Source organism: Emys orbicularis, chromosome 3 (assembly GCF_028017835.1).
Source record: "Emys orbicularis isolate rEmyOrb1 chromosome 3, rEmyOrb1.hap1, whole genome shotgun sequence".
Taxonomy (NCBI): domain Eukaryota; kingdom Metazoa; phylum Chordata; order Testudines; family Emydidae; genus Emys; species Emys orbicularis.
This window is the reverse complement of record NC_088685.1, coordinates 16,907,225-16,931,072: the sequence shown is the minus strand read 5'-3', so window position 1 is coordinate 16,931,072 and position 23,848 is coordinate 16,907,225. Positions and strand designations below refer to the sequence as shown.

The following is a 23,848-nucleotide window of genomic DNA, read 5'->3' as shown; positions in this document are numbered from 1 at the left end:
GCTCCCATTTATTTCAATGGAATCAGGACCAGTGCCAATCTTTCTATTTCCAGTTAATATTTCGCTTTGTGGAGAAGAGGGCAGTGGCTTGTCTTACTCTATTCCCTGAAACAGGAAGAAAATGCTCCAAAGGGTAAGAATATCTGGGTTTGGCCAGCTTGCACTTACTTTTGACGTTGAATGCCACAAATGTCTAAAGTGGATCTTGGGGAAATTACCCATAGTGGTTTTGAGGTTTTGAATAAGAAGGGAGGGTGGGGGAGACAAGGAAATTGCATATGAACACTGATTCACTCTATAAATTGATTTAACTTCTTGACTGTTGAACTGAAAGGCCAAAGTGGCAACCGTAGCGTCTTTTTATTAAGTGATTGAAATGCAAGACAAAAAATCAGAGCAGTTATAAGCTGACAACACATTGTCAAAATGGCACCTTCTTGCTCAATAGATCTGCTCCCTTCCTGCATGTATACACAGTCCTGTCTGCTAACTGCAGTGAAAAAAATAAACTTCCACTAATTCTTAGTCCCGTTCAGATGGCAGAAGCAGTGCAGCTGCTACACAGGTCCAAACTTTGTCCCCAGTTGTGTGCAAACTCACTGGAGATAACTGGGTTTCATGGGTATAACTGTGGGCAGAAGTTTGTCTGAACAGTCTTTATTACAAGTGACTGCATGATGAGCAAAGAACCCAGCTTTCAGATTCCAGGCTGAGTTTTCCTGGTTGGTAATTATTAAAAAATATACATATTTTTTTACCTGTAAAAGGAGAAAATCACTGTGACACAATACGCATGGAACCTCCCAACACCATTTTCCGAGACACTCCCCCAGAACAGACTGTGCTTTAGGTGACAGACTGAATATGTAACTCTTGTTACTACAAACAAGGTTTATGTGCCTGATTTCCTATGCATCTCTGTAAACATTTCCTAGTCTAACTGGCTCTTATTTGCGAGACGTATAGCAGTGAAACTAAAGTCATGCTAGATGTGTGGCACTTTTTAAATGCATGCTATTTATAAGCATTGCTAACACAAGTTTATTTTGAAGGAAATGAAACGTGGTGCAAATTAAAAACTTGTTGTTACCCAAGAGGAACTCATGAATTGTATCATTCCTTTCTCCTTCCTGTGCTGTTGCCCTATGAGCAAGCTGTTATTGGGTTGGTGGCATTTTGACCTCTGAAGTAGGTGCCTTCAACCTTTCCCTCCTCCTCCATTCATTTGCATAATGCATGCCATTGGTTACAATATGATCCTCATTTTATTTGCATTCTGTAATTTCTGTTGGTTGAAATGAATCATGGAGGATGGGCAGCACATGGAGAGAATTTATGTCTCCCTACTGCCTCTCATCCAGAAGTGCTTCACAAATGATGAATAGCACTTGTTTTACCCACTAAGTGAATGACAGGGGCTTTGAGGCCGATGCACCCAGGAATTTAGGACAAGATGTTATGAAGAATGCAGTAGCTATCTGAAACTGCAGGGGAAATGGAGGTGGACAGGTTGGGTGTGCCATTGGCCAGCACTCTGGGACCAACATACTATCCTTGTGAAAAATGATAGGCGACCTTTGGCCATAAATAGTATGGGCCTCAGTTTTACATCACCCCTGAAAGGAAACACTTCTGGCAAAGCAGCAGCTCCGTAGCTCTCCCCTGCGGCATTGGTTCAGCATACTGACTATGGGGAAACCGCGTCAGGGTGGGCCTTAGCACTTTGAAGCGAGCCTATAAAACAATTTTTCCAGACCTGGTCAACTCTGACTTATGTTCACCACGATCATACTACTATGCGCATGATTGACCTTACTCTTCAATGTCGTGCTTGGGAAGAAGACCGTTAACTAAATGATTAATGGGAATCATCAAACTTTACAAATTCATGTGACAATGTTTTTGGGGTGCCATTAACCTCCACTTCTCCAGAGATGGAGCCCAGTTGCTTTCTGCTGGGATCCACACATAGCTGCTAACACTGAAAAAAGCTTTCCAAGGGTCACTTCACCAAATAAGCTGAAAGCTATTGGGTTGCTAGACATGCCTCTCATCCCTTCTGCATTGGTCACTGGTCACTGTGTGCATTCTAACCAACTGTAGGCTATGTATTCTCTGTTCCTCCATATATTTAACTATTGAATCTGAAGTAGACGGTAATATTAATATAATTGCTCAAAAATATTGACCCTTACGGCTTTCAGTAAGACAGCCACCAGGGAAAGAAATAAAATCAAACAGCACAAACAAGCAAGTTAGGTGTGTGAATGTTTGTTTTTCTCCCCCTTCTTCCATGTTTGACTTCTCCTATCCTTATCAATTCTTCTGGTTTTCCCCTTCTTATCTCTCCCCTGTCTCTGAAAAGAATTTCCTTTCCATTTTCCTATTCACACCATTTTCTATTATCCCCCCTTCCTGATTCCCATCATTCCCTGAACACTCATTTTTGTCATCCCTCTGTTCCTCCCTCTGTTCACTCACTTTCTATGATTCCACCTATAATAATTAAAACTTAAATAACACTTTATGAATAGATTAATACGTATAATCTGCCCCACACTCCTGTAAAGTGCATAAGTAAGTACTGTCCCCATTTTACAGATGGGTATATTAAGGGAGCAAGGTTTTACATGACATCTTCTGGGGTGTAGTTGAGACTATAACAAGATTAAAACACTAGGAAAAGCCCCTTGTTTCCAGTCACTTGCTTAGCCTATTCATGTTGCCCCCCGGCCCTCTCTGTGGCTGCTCAGCATTAGAAAGTTAGCCATCCATGTACTGCTTCCATTTAGCAATGGAGGTGTGACTCTGTCGTATCTCCAGGCTGAGATGGCCTGGTTGCAATTAACTTAAAACCAACAGAAAAGGATACAATGATTTCAAAACCACATTCAACCTTGCACTTTGTTACCCAAGCTCTGACACCTGCACTAGTGTGAACTGGAAAGGCATTCTGGGTATTCGTATGCAAAAGAGTTCATCAAGCAGCCCACTTGGTGCAGAATGCCCTGAACTGTAAGAAACAGTTTGGGAAGTAAGAACAGGTTGACAAGACCCAGAAATTATGATATGTGAGCATATGGCACAGGCTTTTCAAAGATATTTGAGGGACAATGTGAAGAAACAGAGAAGTAAATGATTAATTATAGATTACTAAAAACTGATAATTTTGAAGTAATTATAGTGAGCAGAAGTAAGTAGTGAGGAAGGATAGTCCAGTGGATAGATGCTAGCCTGGGACTTAGGAGTCCTGGCTTCAAATTCCTGCTTGGCTATAGCTTTTCTGTGTTACTGTAGGCAAGTCACATAGCCTCTCTGGGTAGATCTATATGCCCTGCTGCAGCAAGCTTCCCAGCCTGTGTCAACAGACTGGGCCTTGTGCTAGCACTGTGAAAATAGCTGTGTAGGCAGCACTTGGAATCTGAGGCTTGGGCTGGAGCTCAGACGCTGCGGGCTATATAGACAAACCCTCTGTACCACCGTTCCCCAGCTCACAGGGGTGTTGGGAGATTGTGAGGTGCTCAGATACTGCAGTGATGGGAGCCATATCAACACCTTAGCTAGATAATCATGAAACCTCTTGTTTCAAGATGCTGCTTTAACCTTTAGTTTGGCATCCTATACTCGTGAACATGTCAAAGCACAAACATTTCACGACCCACTAGTAATTCCTACTGACTTACAGCGTACAAATTAATGGAATCCAAGTAGATATACTGGCAAAAACATCTCTGTTTGTCACTAACGTCAGGCTGCAGAATTCCACGTGGAAAAAGGGTCATTTATTTGGTTTTCCCCCTGTTCTGAATATCAAACTCTTCAGGTTTTTGTTTTGTTTTTGTTTTTCATTTTGGTGAGCGGCGGGGGACTAACCAACCAGGTCTTATTGCAAGAGAGCTGCTTGCGCTGATCTGGCTAACATTCTGTCATCATTTCCATTATCAGTCTCATTTTCGGAGCTTTATAATTCAGCTGTAAAAAGCTCACTCAGGCTGAAACCTTCTTTGTTTAACAGACTCTTTACAGTGCTATAAATTTTTAAAAGCTTCTTTAAAAAAAAAATCTTTCCCAGGCGTTCAGTCATTAATGGGAACTGGCTTTTTTTGTGCTTTCTTACTGTTCCAATAAAAAAAAAAAAAAACCTCTCACCCTGACATTTAACTTTGAAGCCTGGTTACTGCTCCTTTTACACTAACTATGCTTCATCAAGAGCTTTGGAAGGATGGTCAGTGTGCAAGGTAACCAAGTAAAATGCCACAATAAGGCTCTCCAGGCCATATTGTACCCTCCTGAATGTTAACTTGATTGGGAGGGTTTATACCCCCTGGAATGGATTGGGGGTGGGATTGGTGCTGAGAACCCATAGACCTCCCTAGTTCCACAGAGATCTGCAGGTCAAAAGCACTTGTGCCAGAAACCCTCTCCCTCCTGAGACCTTCTGCCTCTCCAGTGGGAATTGCAGTGGCTCCTGTTAGGCTAGGTCTACACTACAGCGGGGGTCCGACCTAAGATACGCAACTTCAGCTACGTGAATACCGTAGCTGAAGTTGCGTATTTTAGGTCGGCTTACCTAGCGGTGAGGACGCGGGAAAGTCGACCGCTGCCGCGCTGCCGCCGACTCCGCTGCCGCCTCCTGCCGAGGTGGATTTCCGGAGTCGACGGCAGAGCGATCAGGGATCGATTTTACCGCGTCTTCACTAGACGCGGTAAGCCGATCCCCGATAAACCGATTGCTACCCGCCGGATCGGCGGGTAGTGAAGACAAAGCCTTAGACAGCTCCTCCGCCTGACACTATCCCCTTTAAAGCCAATTTCACAGTGCTGGGTGGTGCACACAACTTACCACAGTGACATTTCCTTAGCTCCCGTTGGGTTTGTGTAGGGTCAATGCATACATGGCACCTTCCTCACAGCCTGCTTTTCCCCAAACCCAGCCGCCTACCTCCCATTGTGGACCCTTGCTCTCCACTGGCTCTGTGGACCAGGGGGATAGTGTTAAGGAAGGGGCTGTCCACCTTCCTCTCTTTCCCATCCCCTTCCCTGTAGGCAGGGGGTGATTTTACACCTGGAAAGTCCCCTCCTTGCATGAATCCCAAAGGAAATGATGGACGGGCTTCCTTATGGACATACTGATATGGCACTACTAGAATTCACTGTGTCAGTTTGCAGAATGAGGACTCCCCATGTACACAAAGGAATCCAACAATATTATGGAAGATCCACAGAAAACCACTTTGAGCTAGACTCTCACAAGGACACAGACCATTGATGCCACTATAAAAGTATTGCAGTGAAGGAACCAAGGAGCCAAAATTCCCTCCTCCTCCTGAGGAGTAGTACTGATCACACTTTTCCCCTTCCCCCTTGGCAGAGACCTAGTGAGTAGCTCCACCCGTTTCCTGCCCACTCACTCCTGTGTACCTGGACTCAAATTCCAAGTAGCCTGTGTAAAGAGAGTTCTTACTTCCCAGTGCAGGCATGTAGCCCATGTGGAATTTAAACAGTGCATAGGTCTTGTGCTGGTTCTCGGCACAGGGGTGAAAGCCACACATACATACCAATGTTTTAATGATTTCTGTAAGTTAAAATGCAAACCGCTTTGTTTGTGTTTGAAGATTTAAACATTTGCCTGCAATGTTTTGAGCCCAAATAACAGAATCGTGCTACCATACAAGAATCAGAACATGAGAATGACTAAAAAACCAACCATGTGATGGGCTGAGTTCTGTTATCTAATGGGAGCAAAATGCAAAAACTAAACAAAGGCAGATAAAAGCTAGATTTTTAAAGTTCTTTCCATTGAAGAAATGAAGGTGTGGTTGGTAGCAGGTAAGGACATTACTGTTGACACTGTCAACATCTCAACTTTCTTTGCAACATAAAAACAACAAATAAATCCTCTCCTAATGGAAAACAACAAACTCACAAGGGAAAGAACCCCCTACCTCATTCACATATTAATTCTTAATTTTATTTTAATACTAAAAAGTCTGGAGAATCCAAAAAAGCTATAAAATCACTTTGACATGGAGAGTATCCCCTTAATTCTGCATTTCTTTGCTTTTGTTGATTCTTCCAACCCTTGGGGAGAGCATTTTTTGAAGGCCTTCCTTTATTTTCAGGTGCAAAAGGTGTGTGCACAAACTAGGTAACTGTCTGTCAAGGAACCTACTCTGCAAGAGCACAAAAAGGAGGCCAGTTAAAGGAACTCCTAGGGCCACATTTTTATTATGTACTAAAGTTTATGGACTTTAGGCTTGATCCGGAATTCCTTGCACCTCTAAATCTTGCACTGACTTCAGTGGAAGTTTTGCATTTGTAAAGAGTATAGGATTGGGCCTGCAATACAAATGCTTCCTCACGGGGCCCATATCTTTCCATTTCATTGCTATATCTGTTGGAAAACATTGATTTTTAATTTTTGGTTAGAGAGTTGTTGTTTTTTCAAATTAATTGTAAATCCTGATTGGTAAAAGGGACTTGCTCTGGCTTTCCTCTCCTTCAGTGCAGATACAGAAGCTGTCTCGCCTCTGAAAAGCTATACTTGCCAAGGACCATATCCTTAATGAAGTTCCAGATGGTTATGACTTCAGTCATACATTCTAGCCAGTCGTCTCAAGTCTCGGGTTAAACAAGCAGTTTTGTTCCTTTCATACATAAGCACCGAAAGACAATACTATACTCGAGTGCATAAAAATATTTTAATTGGTGATGATTTCCAGACAAAATTAACTTGCAGTTGATGCCCACTTGCTTAAATTTCATTCATCTGGGTTCAAACTATTTGCTTAAAAGGAGAAACATTTCCTTTTATACACACTTTGGTTTCAACCTCCAAAACCATTGCTAGAAATTAGTCTTAACCACCCCGTCGTCTGCCTCAGAAACCAAGCTCAAATCCATCACTTTAATGACATCAATAACAAATACACAGTTTTAAACCCTATTGTGAACAGTGGCATACCAAGGACTATGTGTAGTTGTCATTTCATTAGTCACTAGAAAAACACCATTGAAACCAAAAGAGCCTAACCATGACAAATTATTCAACAGTTTAACCCGAGACATTAATGAGCGCTAAATAGCTTGTTTTCATGCTTGCATAAGGAGATTTGTTTAAAATCCCACCAACCTCCACTGAAAGTCACTTGGCTACATAGCCTTATTCTTGTCAAGCTGGTTTTCCTATTCCAGCTAAAATGGAGGGTTGTGAATGTTTGTTTAAGGATGCCCTTGCTTTTTCTCTCACACACAGGCAAGACACACGTCTTGCTTTCTTGCTTTGTTGCAGATTCAAACGATGTGCTGACCTACAAATGAGCTGATTATACAGCTTTCTCTCCTCACACTAAAAGCTTTCTGAACCAAAGGTGGCTGATGAGGCCATTTCTCCTCCCTCCCCACCCCCCACCCCAAATGTTAGACAATTCAGAATCAATTTCAGATGCATAAATATATGTGCCTGATTCTGCTCCCGCTCTCACAGTATATCAGGAGTAACTCCTCTGAACTCACTAGTATAAAATTGGTGTGGGAAGAAAATCAAGCCGTGTATGTTAATTCTGCTTCCCCCAATCCTTTTGTCTATTTTGCCATTTTTAAAGCAACCTTTCCCACTGCTGCCCACAATAGATAGCGCAATCTATATTTTAAAATGTGGCTTAACAGACTTGGCAGCTTTCAGTTTTCTTGAAAGTTGGACTGAAATTAGTAGAGTCCTTGTTGCCTGTTTGCTAAGCAAGGCCCAATCTGACAAGATGTTCACCTCCTGCAAGTTGCCTGTATCTCCTCTCCAGACTTCAGTGAGAGTTGAGGGTGCTCAGCCCCTCCTCTCCCCCCCCCCCCCCCCGCCTTGCGATTTGGGCCCTAAGCAAATAACATGATTGTGAAAACTGGCAGTAGGACCCAGCTGTGGCCTCTCTCTTCTGTGGGAACTCAGAACTGAGGGGCAAGAAAAAAGGAGCTCATTTCTTCCCTCTTGAAGGATGAAGGAGGGTGCTGGTCTCTCCTATTCTTTAAACACCAAGGCTGTCTTAGTGCTCCACCCATTTTAACTTCTCCAGGCATTTTAACTTCCACCATTGTCAGTCTTCACTAATTATAAGGCTATAGTAGATAATTACTGTAGTATCTGAGTACCTCACAATCTTCAGTGTAGTTTCCCTCACAACACCCTGAGAGGTGGGGAAGTGCTATTATCCCCATTTTACAGGTGGGGAACTGAGGTACAGAGATACTAACAGTGGGATTTACAGAAGCACTTAGGCAGGGCCCTCCCTAGCAGGGTGCGGGGCCCGGGGTGGAAGTGACGGATTCATCTCTTCCGGGACCGACTGCACCGGCCAATCGCACTGGCCCGCGGGGCCCCCGAAAGCATGGGGCCTGGGCAGTCGCCCCGATTCGCCCTACCCAAGGCACAACTCTGCACTTAGGCAGCTAACCTGCTTAGGTGCTTTTGAAAATCTCACTATAAGTGACTTGTCCAAGGTCATACAGGAAGCCTGTGGCAGAGTACAGACTTGAGAGACCCACATTCAAGTCCCAGAGTAGTGCCATGGACTTTGGGGCAAGACTCCCTTCAACTTAAATTCCTGAAATGTAAATAAGTTAAAAAACAACAACAACTAAACAACAGCAACAAAACTTGAAGTGTTTTGTTCCCTTTAAGAAGAAACACTTAGCCAGACAGCTCTGCTATAATGTTCCAACGGCGCTAACTTTGCTTTTTGCTACATAAAGGGAAAAAATGTCATTCAAACAAGGCATGAGTAGAATTCCAAAACAGGAGCAGTCTCAGAAACACACTCCAAAAAACTGTGCTGAGTTCCAATATAAAACTCTTTTTCAGTCCATATGGGAAATCTCAAACATTTGCTGGGCTACACTTGAAGGGTCTGGCTTTTCTTTTAATTAAATGTATAGAGGAAAAATTATCTTATTTTGACCTGATGGGTTTTTATGTCAAAGCTTGTCTTTTATCAAAACCTAAATTTTGGACCAAATTTCACTTGACAGTATCCCATTTAAAGAGAAAAACAGTAGCTGTAAAATTATTCCATACTGCATATGTACGCTAAAATCTAATCACTCCCTACATTCAAGTACTTATAAAAATATGAAGCCCTCTAATAATTTTAAATTATTCTGTACAATGAGCTTAAATTTTGCAAGTGTTTTGCATTTTTTTTTTAATAAATCCTATAGTTTGGAAGTTTTTCAATTTGGATTTTGGGATAATGGTTCAGGACACAATGAACTAATTTTAAAATGTAAACGTAAAATAAAAAGTACCAGTGAGTGACAAATTAGAGAGAATAGAAATGATTTCAGAATACATTGCCTTCCACTGCTTATACAGTGAGGCTTCTCTGGGTCAGCCGTTTTTGGCAATGAAAGACAATAAAAATACATACTCTAAACTCTCTTGGTAAAGCTACTGTGTCTGACATAACACTAGCTCAGAGGCACAGAGAGGTTACTGAACCTTGGCTCCCAGCTACATTAATCCCTATTATAATCACTCTCTTGACAACACTTTTTTAACCTCTCAAACTCCCTGGCTCCCCAGAATAGTAACACAATGAGGGGAAAGAAGAGGAATGGGGAAGGGCTTCTTGTAAAATTGTAGGAGTGAGGAGAATAAAACCGTCTCCATAGGTGCCTTTGGACCAGCTCTAACCTGGTTCTCCCTTTCAAATGGTTTGTTAAAAGTAGAAAATGACCAGTATTTTTGTGAATTATAAGCTTGCACTCTGCAGTGTTTCACCATGAACTGGTTTAAGGCAGCTCCTGTGGAGGATTCCTCATCTCCCCCCTCTAACTAATGTAAGGGGACCCATCACACACACAAACACGCATGTGTATATGGTCTACCTGGACCAGGGGTCTGAGCATGCATGGCTAGGTAATGGGTGCTGTGTGCAAGTTTACACCCCTCCACCCCCAAGCAGGTGGGCAGGGAATAGATGGAGCCAGGCCACCAGCCATCAGTGCTGAGCTGTAGACGGGGTAATAATTTGCTGCTTGGCTTAGGCCAGCAGTGAATTACTGCCCCACTGAAGCAGGGAGAGAATTGTGGGTCCCAAGGTCACCAAACTTGAATCCAGAGTTTGTTCACCCCAGAGTTTGGGGTGGGCTCTTTGGATCCAGGATGCTGGCTCCGTGTCATCTGAGACTGAGCTGCCCCACATCTGTCAGTTCATACCCAATGCTGAATGTTACTCGGCACAGATTTCTTCTTCAGTGTCTGTGTTTGTTGTTTCTAAACCTAAGCATTTTTTTTTAAATCCCTGTTCAGAAGCGCACAAAAACTGACACCACTGTGCACACTGGCCCTTTCAGAGCCACAGCAGTGAACCATGTATCCAGGTCTGCTAGGAGTGTGAATGACTGACCCCACACTCCGCATAATGGGAGCTTTGGAACTGTTATGGTCTGTTGCACAAATCTTTCTTGGCTCGTGCCCTGCATATATTATGGCCTGCAATGTCTGTGTGGATTGTGCCAATGCAACTGAAGCACACGCACTCCAAATTACACCTCTGAAGAGGCTGAGGGAGGGAGGGTGGAGCCCTGCTAAATGGTGGTGCCTGGAGGCATTATACCTGTCTAAACTGTAATGCCTGCAGAGGCCCTGTGGGGTGCAGTGGCCCTTGTTTCATCTCTCAGGAAGGTTGCAGCCATGTCCTTTGCCCACCCTATTGTACAGCTACCCTCCTGTGTGGGTGCACGGGGAGAAGGGGTTTCTCAGCATACCATTCACGTACAAAGCAGAAGCCTGATTCTGTCCCCAATGAAGTCAATGGCGGAAATCCCACAGACTATCCAGGGAGCAAACCTGCTCCTGAAACCATTTCCTATGCAGAATTCCCACTGAGGTCAATGGAGTATTCTAAGTGCAAATCGATGACAAGGTAAGTAAAATATATTACCAGCAGCAGTGGTAGCACTGCCTATCATTAAGGGTGCCAGGCACTTTGCATTAGAAAACCTTGTTTTCAGTTGCTTTTTACTTTGCCAAACCACAACCATTTGGGCTCAAATTTTCCATGCTGGGTGTCTGCCTCAGGCTGCATTATTTATGTATTAGTTTACTTTAATTTCAGCCCAAATGGTTCAGCCATTTCTGAGAACAAGGCAAGGAGAAAAATGTTGTTTTGCCCATGTTAAAAATCCTGGTGATTTTGTTGAACAGCTCTAGCGTCCCCATGCTCTGGAGCAGGGATTTGAAATTTGGCAGGTGGTGACCTTAGTATCAGATATGTTGCTTTTGCTGTCCCCATGTAAATCCACACAAATTTGGCCAAGTTACAAGCCTCTGAAAAATTGCCATTTGCACATGCTCAATGGAGACTCCTTAGATTTTAGCAGCTAAAATATCTGAAGATTCCATCCTCACTGAGCATCATCTGGGCTGAGCAGGACTCTCCCTGCAATTCCTGCTCTGGGCTGCTGCAGGCTGGGCTGGTTCGAGCTCCAGAGACCTGAACTGAGAGCAAGATGACTGTCTCTCCTGTGCTCTCAATGACACTCCTCTAACACCCCGCCCACCCCGCTGCTGGGCCCAGATCACTTGATCTGATGTGATGGAGCTAAAGGCGCCAACCCTGCTGATGACCTATATCAGGGATCGGCAACCTTTGGCACGCAGCCCGTCAGGGAAATCCGCTGCAGGTAAACAAACCATCTCGGCCCACCAGCGGATTTCCCTGATGGGCCGCGTGCCAAAGGTTGCCGATCCCTGGTCTATATGGATGTAAATATGATGCCACATGATGGAATTTCTATTTTTTTTCAGTTTGCCTTTTTAAAAAACCTAGGCAATTGCAGACAAACACAAACTATGTTAAAATAATATTAAAGTAGCAAAGTCAAGAACTCAAAAGTTAGGAAATACCATAATTAAGATTGCCTTTGCAACTTAAATTTGCCCTGTATGTGCTATGCATTATGATACAAACTTTAGTGACATGAACCACACACTATTTTTCTAACGGACCTTTGCCTCATTCAATGCACAGGATGGATCTGCTTTGGAGATTGTGTCGAATCAGAGTGGTACAGTAAAGGAGACTATTGTCTGTAAGACCTCTGCTTCATTTGCTGCAGAAGCCGGAAGGTGTACAGTGAATGTGGCAGGGGATTGCAGGACGAGGTTTCATTGTTAAGGCAGTTGAACATTGACTGGATAATTGGATTCCACTTCTACTTCTGGCACAAAGTTTCTGTGGGATGTTAGTCAAGCTGCTTAAACCAAACTTTTCACAGGTGGCCACTAACTGTTCCTCATTTTCTGTGTACGTAACTTGAGACCCTGGACTCTGATTTGCAGAAGTGCTGAGCAATCACAGCTGCAGCTGAAGTCAATGGCAGCTGTGCTTTGAACAAATAAAGTGCTATATAATGTTAAGTACTCTCAAAAATCAGGTCCTAGACATCTCAAATTGGGCACCCAAAATTATGGATGTTTTTGACCGTAGTCTCAGTGCCTCAGTTCCCCAACTGTAAAATGAGAATAATAATATCCCCTCATCTCAGAAGGGTTTTGTGAAAATTAATTTATTAATATTTGTGAAGCACTCAGATTGTTATAGTGATGAGTGCCAGAGAAAGCCCAGAGGGGAAGAAATAATTCTGTCTCCAGAGTAGGGTTTAAATAGTACGCAGTAAATAAGGCAGGGGCCACACTTTGTTCTATGAAGATAAAACAAAATATTGAATAGCTGCTCATTAAGTGAGCATCAGTCATTCTGTGTACTTAATGAGGGAGGGGTCCTATGGAAAAAATAGTATGTGATCATGTAATTAAAGACTGTATCATAAAGCATATGCACAAGCGGGCAATACTGAAGCTGCACAGGCAACCTTAATTCTGCCATTTCCTCACTTTTGAGTGCTTGACTTTGCAACCTGAATAATGTTCTTTTAACATAGCTTTTTGTGTGTAATATATATTTAAAGTGTACATTAAAGGTAAGAAATCTGTCCACTTACTCAGCAATATCTGTCTCTTAGATGTCCCAACCTTCCAAAAGGAGAGACTAACTGTTTCAACCAAGTACTCATGGAATGGTGGAACACATGATTTAATGAGTGTGAGCTATTTGGAAGAAATTATATTCTTAATCTGGTGCGACGAAAAACCTCAGTGCATAGTCATATTACGGGTAACATTTTCAATAAGTGACTTAGGAGCCTAAATCTCATTTTCATTGTGGTGCTTTTGAAAATGTTATCCTTGTCTTTTAAAATGACTCTCGTTTTGATCGCCAAGCTCAGGAGTTGAAACACAGCGTAACTTTACGTTCATGGGTCTGTCTTTCAGCCCTCCTGTGTCCCCAACACATTCACATGCAAAGGTGCCAATTTCATTATGATGCTGGTTTTACGAACAAGTGTTTGATAACACACACACACACACACAAAAGTACAAAAGCAAGCAGTCTCCTGAACATAACCCACAGAGCAGACATACGAGAGTCTGTCTAAAGCAATGAGTGTGAAAGCAGAAAGTACATTCCATATAGTCAACTTTTACACCAAGGAATGAAAATTATTTTAATTGATAAGGGAGGGTTTGCTTGATATCCTAGGAATTTCAACACTGAAGCAATGATAAACTTTTGGATTTCAAATGCCTAAAATATACTTTTTCATTTATCTAAACTTCTTATTTATTTGTAAGACGCTATTGCCTCCAAGCCCCTATCAAAATCTGGTCCTCACTATTGCTGGGTGCTGCACAAACACAAAAGTAGATACAGTCTTTGCCATGAGAAGCACTTCCCTTTCCCTCTACGCACCTCATTAATTGTACATCCTAGCAAGAGGGGGGGTGTATTTTATCTCTAGCGCTCTGTTTTTTCGTTACTTTTGTGTCACTTAAAAATATAGGACTGAATTTTCAAAAGAGACTATTTTGAGTACGTTTTTTTTCTTTTTGTCCAATTTAAAATTTACTAAAGGGGCTTGATTTTAGAGAGTCTGCACTTTCAGAAAAATCAGCCTGCCTTTGAAAATTTAGGCCATAAATTATACCATATTGAAGCAGACAGTTTGCCCATCAAGTTTCGTATTGTACACTTCACACTGCCTCTGGCAATGGCCTATCCTATGCATGGTGCTTCCCAGGAAACCTCCGCTGGCTGTACAATGTTGTTCATAGAGAAATAATTTCTTCCTGACCCGGCCACATGGGTCTGGGTTATCCCTGTATTTTAGCACCTTAAGTTACAAATGTCACTATGAGATTTATCCAGCCCTTTCTTAAATCCTACTATACTATTTTATTTAGATGGTTATTGACCTGTCTAGCTCAGAAAGACAATGTTACTAGCCTCTGAACTCTCACTGGTGGTGGTATTCAGGATCATTTCCACTACACTGGGGATACAAGGAGTTGGATAGGGCACCAAGATTTTAAAAAATGTAGCAAACTAATTAGTACCGGTTTATTGTGGTTGTGATTCTGACAGCTTTATTCATACTGAAGAGTCCCAATGAAATGAACGGGGCGATGCGAAAGGTAAGGCGACTCAATGAGAGTAAAGTTGGCAGAATCTGGCACTGCGTGACAGGGGGCCTGGAGGCAGCAAAACCACTTGAGTTGGTGATATTCAGTGAGAAGGGTGTACATGGTGCTGTGAAACAAGTTACATGCCAGAGGCAAGGCGAGTGGGTAGTATAAAAGTTTGACTAAGGAAGAAAGAGGTAAAATATGCTGATGCAGGACAGCAGCACAAACCTGGCAAGCATTTCCAAAAGCTCGGTGCTAGCGGTAGACCCTAAAGCAAGCCTACAATATGCAGCTGGCATCAATACAATGAAGAATGATACTCTTTTCTGATCTTGCAGCGGCTGTAGGCACAACCAGCTTTTTTTTTTTAAGCAAAAGGCATGTGAGCCTTTTTTATTGCTAGATTTCATTCTTCCTTCCTTGGACGAATATCCACACTACTAACAAAAGGGAAAATCCCACTCACCATACGTATTTGGGGTCTCACATGCACATAAGCAGCTGAGCTGGGATGGAAAACAGAAATGCTCTCATTTTTATATTATGGTTGGAAAAGAAAGTGGGGACATTGGCACAGTACTGAACCCTCCCCTCTCCACTTGCTCTTCAAGCCATATTGTCTATAACAATCACACAGTGTATTATCATCTTTCCGTACTTTCGGCTGCTTATGTATTTGTACAATGTTTTAGTGAGGTGGAGAACATTGGGAAACACCAGGCCTGCAGCTAGGCCACCTCAGGTTTTGATCTCGACTTGGATGACAGACCTGCAAGAAGTGGTATTTGTGATTTATCTAAGTCTATGATAGTAGTGGAGGCACTGTACTGCTTGAGATGGCCTATGTTAGATGAGACATAGAACAGAGGAGCTGAATATTTGTACTCATTAGAGATTCCAGCATTTTTCATAGGCTTAGGGGGTTTTGTTCTGGTGTTCTGGGCAAATTCCAATATGGGATCATTACTAAGACCGCCAGACACATACGAATTTTCAATTAGATATATTCTTCACTTCCTCGACTAAGTTTCTTTATCTTATGGTTGCATACTGTTAAACAGCTCCCATGTTCCACTTCTGGGATGACTGCATTTCAGTGGGGAACAAAGTGATTTCCATATCTAAAGCTTGTAAAGAAATTTAGAATGGCTGAAAAGGAAATAAACTATATAAAGGTAAGATATATATTATTTTAATGCCTTTTTGTAGGATCCTGCTGCAAGACTGGTATAACAAAACTACTAGTAATGGTTTTTAACTGTCAGGACTGTCTTTTGCAGATCACAGTTGCTTTCTTGCTGTCCTCCCACCTCACGTTGCGCCATGTGAAGATATAGAATGCCCTCACTTCTGCTATTGCCTAGAATTATTAGGTGTATCCCTTTCTCCCTCCTATCTATTCAATGTATGTTGTAATCTGTTTGGGGCTGGACCACCTCCTACTGTGAATGTGTACAGCATCGAGCACAATGGGGCCCTGATTTCAGCTGGGGCCTGAAAGGGCTTTTGTAATACAAATAAAATAATTGCAACATTGGAGGATACTGTGGTATCATCTTATACACGAAATGAGATGGTGTTTTAAGCAGCATTATCTATACAGAACCATGAAAATAGTTTGTTTTCAATTGAAACATTCCAGCCAGGTCTCTCTCTCGCTCTATTGCTTATGTTTTAGGGAGCAGTTTTCTGTTCAGACTTATCCATTTGCTATTTTTATATAGTCTTCTGCAGGATTTTCCCTCTGTAGTTAAGTACATGGTCAGCCAACACCCCTCCCAGACATCTCTGGGCAGCGGTGTGCTCCTGAAGAGCAGGTTGATGAAAACCATATGGATCATGCAGATTTCAAAACAACTGCACTGTACAAAATTGAGTTTATGGGTGAACTGCATGGCTCAGTCTTTTTTTCTCAGCTTATCCGGCCCAGGATCAAAAGTATGATCAGCTGAAAACTGGTTGGTGACCTCCATGAAATGAAGTTGGTGGTCTCAGTCCAGTTCCTGGTAAACTAGTGTCCATCTCATTAATGACAGCTGTCAATAATGAACATCTTCACTAGCAGCCCCAATAGTAAGGATAGGAACTGAATGGTCATGAACACTGAGCTACCCTTTAATCCGTAAAAATATCTTCAGGGATAGAGGCAAGCACGTGGGCAACGCTGGTCAAGTTTGTGCAGCTGCTGCTTCTGCTATACCTGTTCTATGGATAAATTAGGGGGCTTAAGTCTTCAGGCCTGTCAGTCCAGAATCTTTCACCAGCACTAGAAACATGACAATACAATGAAAATACACACAATGAACTCAAATGGTGACTTACAGGAGTTGTGGTGAATGTTTCATGATGGCTGCAAGCAGCTTCGCTTGTTATGAGTTACACACCCATATCAGAAACAAAGCTAACCCTTCAATGTCTATTATAATGCCATACCTCGATATGTACTTTAGAACAAGGTATTTAAACTTAACTAAGAGTCTTCCCAAGGCCTCTGAAACTAAATGGGAAAAATACATATTAATTGGGGAATGGAGAAATGTTCTTCAGTCCATCAGTTATATTAGGTTTCATGGAAAGTGCATGCTTGCAGAAGGTAAACCAGATGCAGTGTGTGCTGAGGGAAACGTCCTCCAATTTACATCATAAATGTATCTTAGAGAAACAAGGCCTGGCCTTGCAGTCCACTGAAGTCAGTGGGAGTTTTGCCATCCCCTTCAGAGAGTAGAAGATTGAGGCCATGTTGCTTAAGACAGTGGCTCTCAACCAGGAGTCCGGGGCCCCCTGGGGGGCCGTGGGTAGGTTTCAGGGGGTCCGCCAAGCAGAACCAGTGTTAGACTTGCTGGGGCCCAGAGCAGAAAGCCTATGCCCTGCTCTGCAGGGCTGAAGCCCGGGGCCTTGAGCCCACCACCTGGGGCTGAAGCAGAAGCCTGAGCAACTTAGCTTCGTGGGGCGCCCTGTGGCGTGGGGCCCTGGGCAATTGCCCTGCTTGCTACCCCTTAACGCCAGCCTTGGCTTTTATACGTAGAAAGCAGTTGTTGTGGAACAGGTGGGCCATGGAGTTTTTATAGTATGTGTGTGGGGGGGAGGGGCTCAGAAAGAAAAAGGTTGAGAACTCCTGGCTTAAGAAACTCTGGGCTTGACCAGGAGAGGTTCTGAGCACCTGCAAATCCCAGAGCAATTAATGAGTGGTGTGGGTGCTTTGCCTTTCAGGATCAGACCCTAAGTGGATTATGTTACATGGCAGATAGTCGTGCTGTACGAACTTGAACAGCATAGCACAGCAGCGCTGAACATTCCTAAGGCCATATGATCACATTCCAGCTCACATCTTATAGAATGGAACTGCTTGTAACACAGAGGTGAAGACCTATCAATGGCAGTAACAGCAACTTTCAAACCATGCCCCTGCTGGTCCTTATTTTGTTCTCATTTAGAGTGGTAGAAATCCAGAGTAACCTAACTGATTTCAACAGAGTGAAAGAGATCAGAATCAGGCCCCGTTTTTCTAACCTCCACTTGGATGAGAATCCAGCACCCTTTTTATAATACCTCAAGGACCTCAGTGTTCATTTAGAATGAAAATTTCCTGACTACGCCAACATATTACCACATCCATATTTAACCTGTGTTCAGCTTCTGGAATACATATAGCTTAAAACATTTTTTAAACAATGTTTAATATAAAATACAAGTATTAAGTGGAATCTGTGCGTATGTAAAATGTGCTCTTGTTCTGAAAACTACACATCTCCTGGCATGACGCAAACTTACCACAGTGGAAAAACATATTCAAATCAGTACATATTGGGTTAAGAAGGGGTTGCTGTAGCAGTCTTTGAAAGCAAGCCAGGGAATATTCTAAATAGGGGACACACTGCATGTTTTAACTGCTGTGATAATTCTGCATAAAGAGATGTGAAGGATCCAGCTCCTTGCCGTAGCATGCCATGTATCGCTGAATAAAATTACTGCCATGCAGTCTGTTAGTGAAGGAATGCGTAAACAGGCAATGTAGCCTTGCATCAGTTCCACAAAATGTTGCACAACACAAATGCCTCTCGATGTGTCATTTCCTGCTTGGCCACCAGCCCAGCTCCTGACAGTCAGTCAAAAATAAAAAAAAATAAAAAAACCGAAAGAGATTTAAAGCTGTTCTACTCTAAAGCACATTCCACCAACCCCAGACTTACCCCTCCACCCCCACCCCTTGGAAGAAAGGAGAGAGAACTTCCTAAAAGCTGTTATGGTTCTAAGTCTAAGAATCTCAAAAATCTCAATCACTGCTCTGCATTTTATAAGCCAGTCGGCCAAACAGTTAATACCCAGACTGACCAGCTCCTTTTGCTTGTCTTTTGTAGAGCACACAGACAAAAAGACAATGTTTGCTCATACCTTTCATCACGTGTGTACCTCACAGGCTTCGGCTGCAGATAATATTCTGCAAGTAAGTCTAATGAAAGCAGAGCTTTTTTCCCCCCATCAATTAATATATGCTGAAAGCAGGGGTGACGTTAGGGGGTAGCAAGCAGGGTAATTGCCCAGGGCTCCACGCCACAGGGGACCCCACGTGGCAGGCTCAGGCTTTGGCTTCAGCCTCCCATGGCAGGGTTCGGGCTTCAGCTTCAGAAAGGTTGCAGAAATCCAATGTGTGAGCAGGTAAGAGAGACGGAGTCAGGGCCTGCTCCTTAGTTTCTGCCCTGGGCCCCAGCAAGTCTAACCCCGTCCCTGGCTGAAAGCTCAAAATTTCACTTCCATTTGAGTGGATTACAAAATGTAGTCTATCAGTTTGGAGACTACATTTTATAAGGCCGGTACATTAAAGACAGGGGTGGTTACATAACAGGATATGTCAGGTATTTGAGAAGGCACAAATTTGTCCCCAAGATCCCTATCCCATCCACTCTCCAGATTCTATTACCTTGCATGCCATGATCTGTCCTAATCCAACACAAAGACTGAGCAGCAGTGTAGAACTCCCTGAACTGCATTCTGGCTAACACTGACTGAGTTAACTAGTCAAAAAACACCTCTTTCCTACAAAGAGACACAGGAAGAGGTTCACCTTTCCGCCATGTAAAAATGGGCAGCTTTTACCAGTTCACTTTCTAGACTCAATCTAATAAGGCAACCTCGTCTTGAAATCGTCACGCCATCGTCTTGAAATATTTTAAAATAATAACAAAACAGAGCGAGGTGAGAGCAGCAAGCTTCTACAAGCAGATGTTTAATACAACTAAACAGAGCTAATATTAAGAGCTTGACTTTCCAAACTGCTGAGCTTCCAAACTGAAGTCACCGGGTGCCATGAGTGTTCAGCACCTCCTCAGGTCGGGCTCTAAATGATTGCAATATCTGTCATGGTATTGCTGCTGCTGCTACTACTACTGGAAAACATACAGTGTTTGTTCTCTCGAATCAACTTGCCAACAGAAGGTCAAAGTGCCTTGCCTATAAACACGCCTTACAAATTCAGGATCTAAAGCATGAAGTCATGTCTTAAGATGATAAGCTGGCAACCCAAGTAAATGACATTCTGTAAAGATGTGCATAATTTTATGTTTACGCTACTTAGGATGAAGGTTCTAATAAGTCATCAGTTGTGTTCCTTTAAAGGGAAGTTTTATAACTGAGATGAATCACAACTGCAAAAGATCAAAGTTAAAAAACATCAATGATGCCATGGGGTACTTTTTAATCTTGTAATGAATGATGATCATGTGCTCTTATGAAGTTGGTCCAACTGCCAACGCCAGATGTGTATATTAAGAAAAGAAGTTGTTTGTGATGTGACAGCCTTGGTTTAGCCGCCAGAGAGAGGAAAAATAGAATAACATGCTTCAGACATTTGAGTGAAATGCAGGTCCTGGCAAAGAGGGGCACTGTTTGCTGATACATAACTCATTAAGAAAAATACATCTGCTCTTGGAGCCACTTGTTGAATAGAAGTCATTATTGCCCCCAACCACCTAGCTTTCCTCATGCAAGGCAGGTGCCAAAATTTATTACACTGATTAATGCAATTACTAAAGAGCAGAAATTAATGCAGGGATTCTCAGAAGAAAAGCACTTCAGTGAAGCTTCTAGAGAAGAGTCCATTTTCCAGAGCCGCTCTCTCCCTAAAATTCACATCAATGACTCCCATTCAAAACAACTAGTCAGTCTCTAGCTATTATGATCCCATATCTTGTACATCAGTCCAAACCAACAGAGCTTGCACAAACCAACCAACTCTGAAGATGAGCATCATAAACCAGCCAAACAACATTCTAAACTTGAATTGGCCCTTCTTGGCCACGTCTGACTGACTGGAAACTACATACAAGTGGACTCCATCAAAACTACAGGAACTGATTTTCAGAGTTATCGAGCATCCACACTTAAGAATAGTAGATGCACATCACATCTGAAGATCTGTCCCAAAGAGACTAGAGTAAAAAATTCAAGTTGGTCTTAATAGGATTTCTAAGATATATGAACATAGCCTGAGGTTTTTTTAATTGCTTATTGTGATGGTGCAGTCCCAGTCTAATTAGATTATTCCTCCCACAGTCTGTACCATCCCTGTCTATTCAGATGCTACTCTCTATACACTCTTCGCTCTCCACCCCCAAGCCCACACTGTCTCCTCTGCTTGGAGATATCCAATTTCATGGATGCATCAACACATGGAAGCAGCCCCTAAATGGATTAGCCAAATTAATTCCTGATGTAACTAACTCCTTTGGCATTACACCAGGGACACATTTAGCCAGAAGTCTCCAAGCAGGTTAGACAGGGCCAGCAGTCACAGGTGAACACAGCATCTTTAGCAAGAACAGAAGAATTACCAAAAGAGAGTAAGACAAGACAAAACACTCTCTGCGATAGTAACCTGAAAGCAGAAAACCTCCAACAAGAGCAGGCAGCACCAGAGGCATCTATGGAATGAAATGCATCCATAAGAGCAGAGTTGCTTGACTGTTCTCACTTACTGATCAGGGGGAAATTATGCAGACAGGGCAAGTCTTATGTAAGGCAGAAGACATTTTAAACCGCTTCTCCCAATCTTAGGGGAAGGAGCTGCAAATTCAGCTGTATTGGCCTGGGACCCACTTCACTTGGGTACAACTCTACCTACCTGTACCTTTGCGGTATTTTAAGTAAAACTCCCTATAAACCCTGAAAGGTCTAGTCTGAATTTGCTGATCAAAGACAAAACAATGAATTGAGATGCTTCCATTAGGAGATATTTTTAATGTGGCTATTCATCAAATAATCCTTAATCTCTACACATACTTTAAATACAACTAGACCTGGTTAATCCCAATCAATTTGGAAACACTGTTTCTAGCTAGATTAAGAAAAAATCTAGGACTGGCTCCTCAGTGATACCTGCACGATGCAAGATTGATTACCAGTTACATCTGCCAGCCAGCCAGATAAACCAAGATGGATTAACCAGGTCTGACTGTATCTATTAGTAGGAGCTATCTATAACAATTACTGGAACATGACCAAACACAACTGTCATAACAAGAAAGCCAGCAATTATTTCAAATAGATTTTTGATAATTAAGGCGTGTGCATGTTATAAGAGGTGAGTGAAAGTCTGTTTTTTTAATTAAACACATTCTCTGTGCTTGGGAAATACACAAAGACAGCGCTGTCAACATGCTAGGGCTTTTATGGTTACTTATTTCGCTCCTTAGCTCCCAGGATCTGTGGTAAGTACACAGTTGAAAATGGACGTTGTGCTAGGAAAATCCAATCTCAGGTGTGACATGATTAACCAGCGGTCATTGGGCCAGACGCATTAAGTGTATGATGGCAAAAGAAATCCTGAGCAAAGAAGCATTTCCCCCCCATCAATTGGGACTGATCCTGCATGGCACTGAGCGTCTGCTAACTTCTGAGTCTCCTCAGTTTGAAGTTAATGGAATTTGAGGGCACTCAGCACCTTGCTGGATTGGGTCTACTGTCCCAAAATCAAATGATACATGGAAACAGTGGGCCTGATTCTCATTTGCACCAAGGCCCCTTTACACCATTCTGGCAGTATAAAGGGCCCTTAGGGTAAATAAGAATCAGGCCCACTGTTTCCAAAGTTCCCTTATAATGCCAGAGTGGTGTAAAGGGGCCTTAGTGTACATGAAATAAGGCTCACTATTGCCCTAATTCAGAAGAATTTAAGCACATGCTTAATTTCAACCATATGAGTAGTCCCACTGAGTTCAATGGAACTGCTCACATACTTTAGAGTTAAGCAGGTGCTTAAGTATTTTGCTGAATGGGGATCTATGTTTCACAAAGAAATGTATTCCATCTATAAGACTCTATTAAACAAAATTAACATTTTACTTTTACAGACTCCCATCAGCAGATATTAGAGCATAAAGAGAGAACACAGTACTTACTCCTTGGCTCTCTTGGTCCATCCACTGTAACCTTTATAGCTCTGTGGTATGTAGCGACTTGCGGGGGGTTCGTAAGGACAGTTATTGTTAAGGTAAAACTCTTCCCTACAGAGAGAACAAAAATAACAAATGAGGAATGACTATAACATGAAAACAGCCATATGCATGGGCAGTAAAGAATAAAAGGCATTTACAATTCTTCCCAGTCATTTCCACAATCATGAAAATTAAAAACACAAACTAATCATACGAGTTTTCTTCCCCTTCAGTTATACTCTAATATCAGTAATACCATCCAAGTGTTGACAATTTAAGATTTCTTATTTAATATTAGATCGTGACACAATGATAGAACAAGAGTAATTCACTACTGAGGCAACAAGGAGTCTGGTGGCACCTTAAAGACTAACAGATTTATTTGGGCATAAGCTTTCGTGGGTAAAAACCTCACTTCTTCGGATGCATAGAGTGAAAGTTACAGATGCAGGCATTATATACTGACACATGGAGAGCAGGGAGTTACTTCGCAAGTGGAGAACCAGTGTTGACAGGGCCAATTCAATCAGGGTGGATGTAGTCCACTCCCAATAATGGATGAGGAGGTGTCAAGTCCAGGAGAGGAAAAGCTGCTTCTGTAATGAGCCAGCCACTCCCAGTCCCTATTCAAGCCCAGATTAATGGTGTTAAATTTGCAAATGAATTTTAGTTCTGCTGTTTCTCTTTGAAGTCTGTTTCTGAAGTTTTTTGTTCAATGATAGTGACTTTTAAATCTGTAATAGAATGACCAGGGAGATTGAAGTACTGAGGATAAACCAAATTCTGCTCTCATTTACATCACTGTAAATCCAAAGCAACTCAGCTAAATAGAGTTATTTACATTTTACTGTGGGGTGACAGAGAGCAGAATTTGTTCCTAATGTTATTTACTTCACATTGTTTT

General features: G+C 42.4%; 1 protein-coding gene across 3 annotated transcripts in view; it reads right to left on the bottom strand.

The window, feature by feature from the left end:
- The window catches only part of RUNX2 (RUNX family transcription factor 2), a 198,315-nt gene that overhangs the window by 68,325 nt on the left and 106,142 nt on the right, over positions 1-23,848 (bottom strand). For all 3 annotated transcript variants that reach the window (XM_065400526.1, XM_065400527.1, XM_065400528.1), the window contains exon 4: positions 22,909-23,013. In XM_065400526.1, the coding sequence (XP_065256598.1) occupies positions 22,909-23,013 (105 nt within the window). The remainder of the gene's footprint in view (positions 1-22,908; positions 23,014-23,848) is intronic.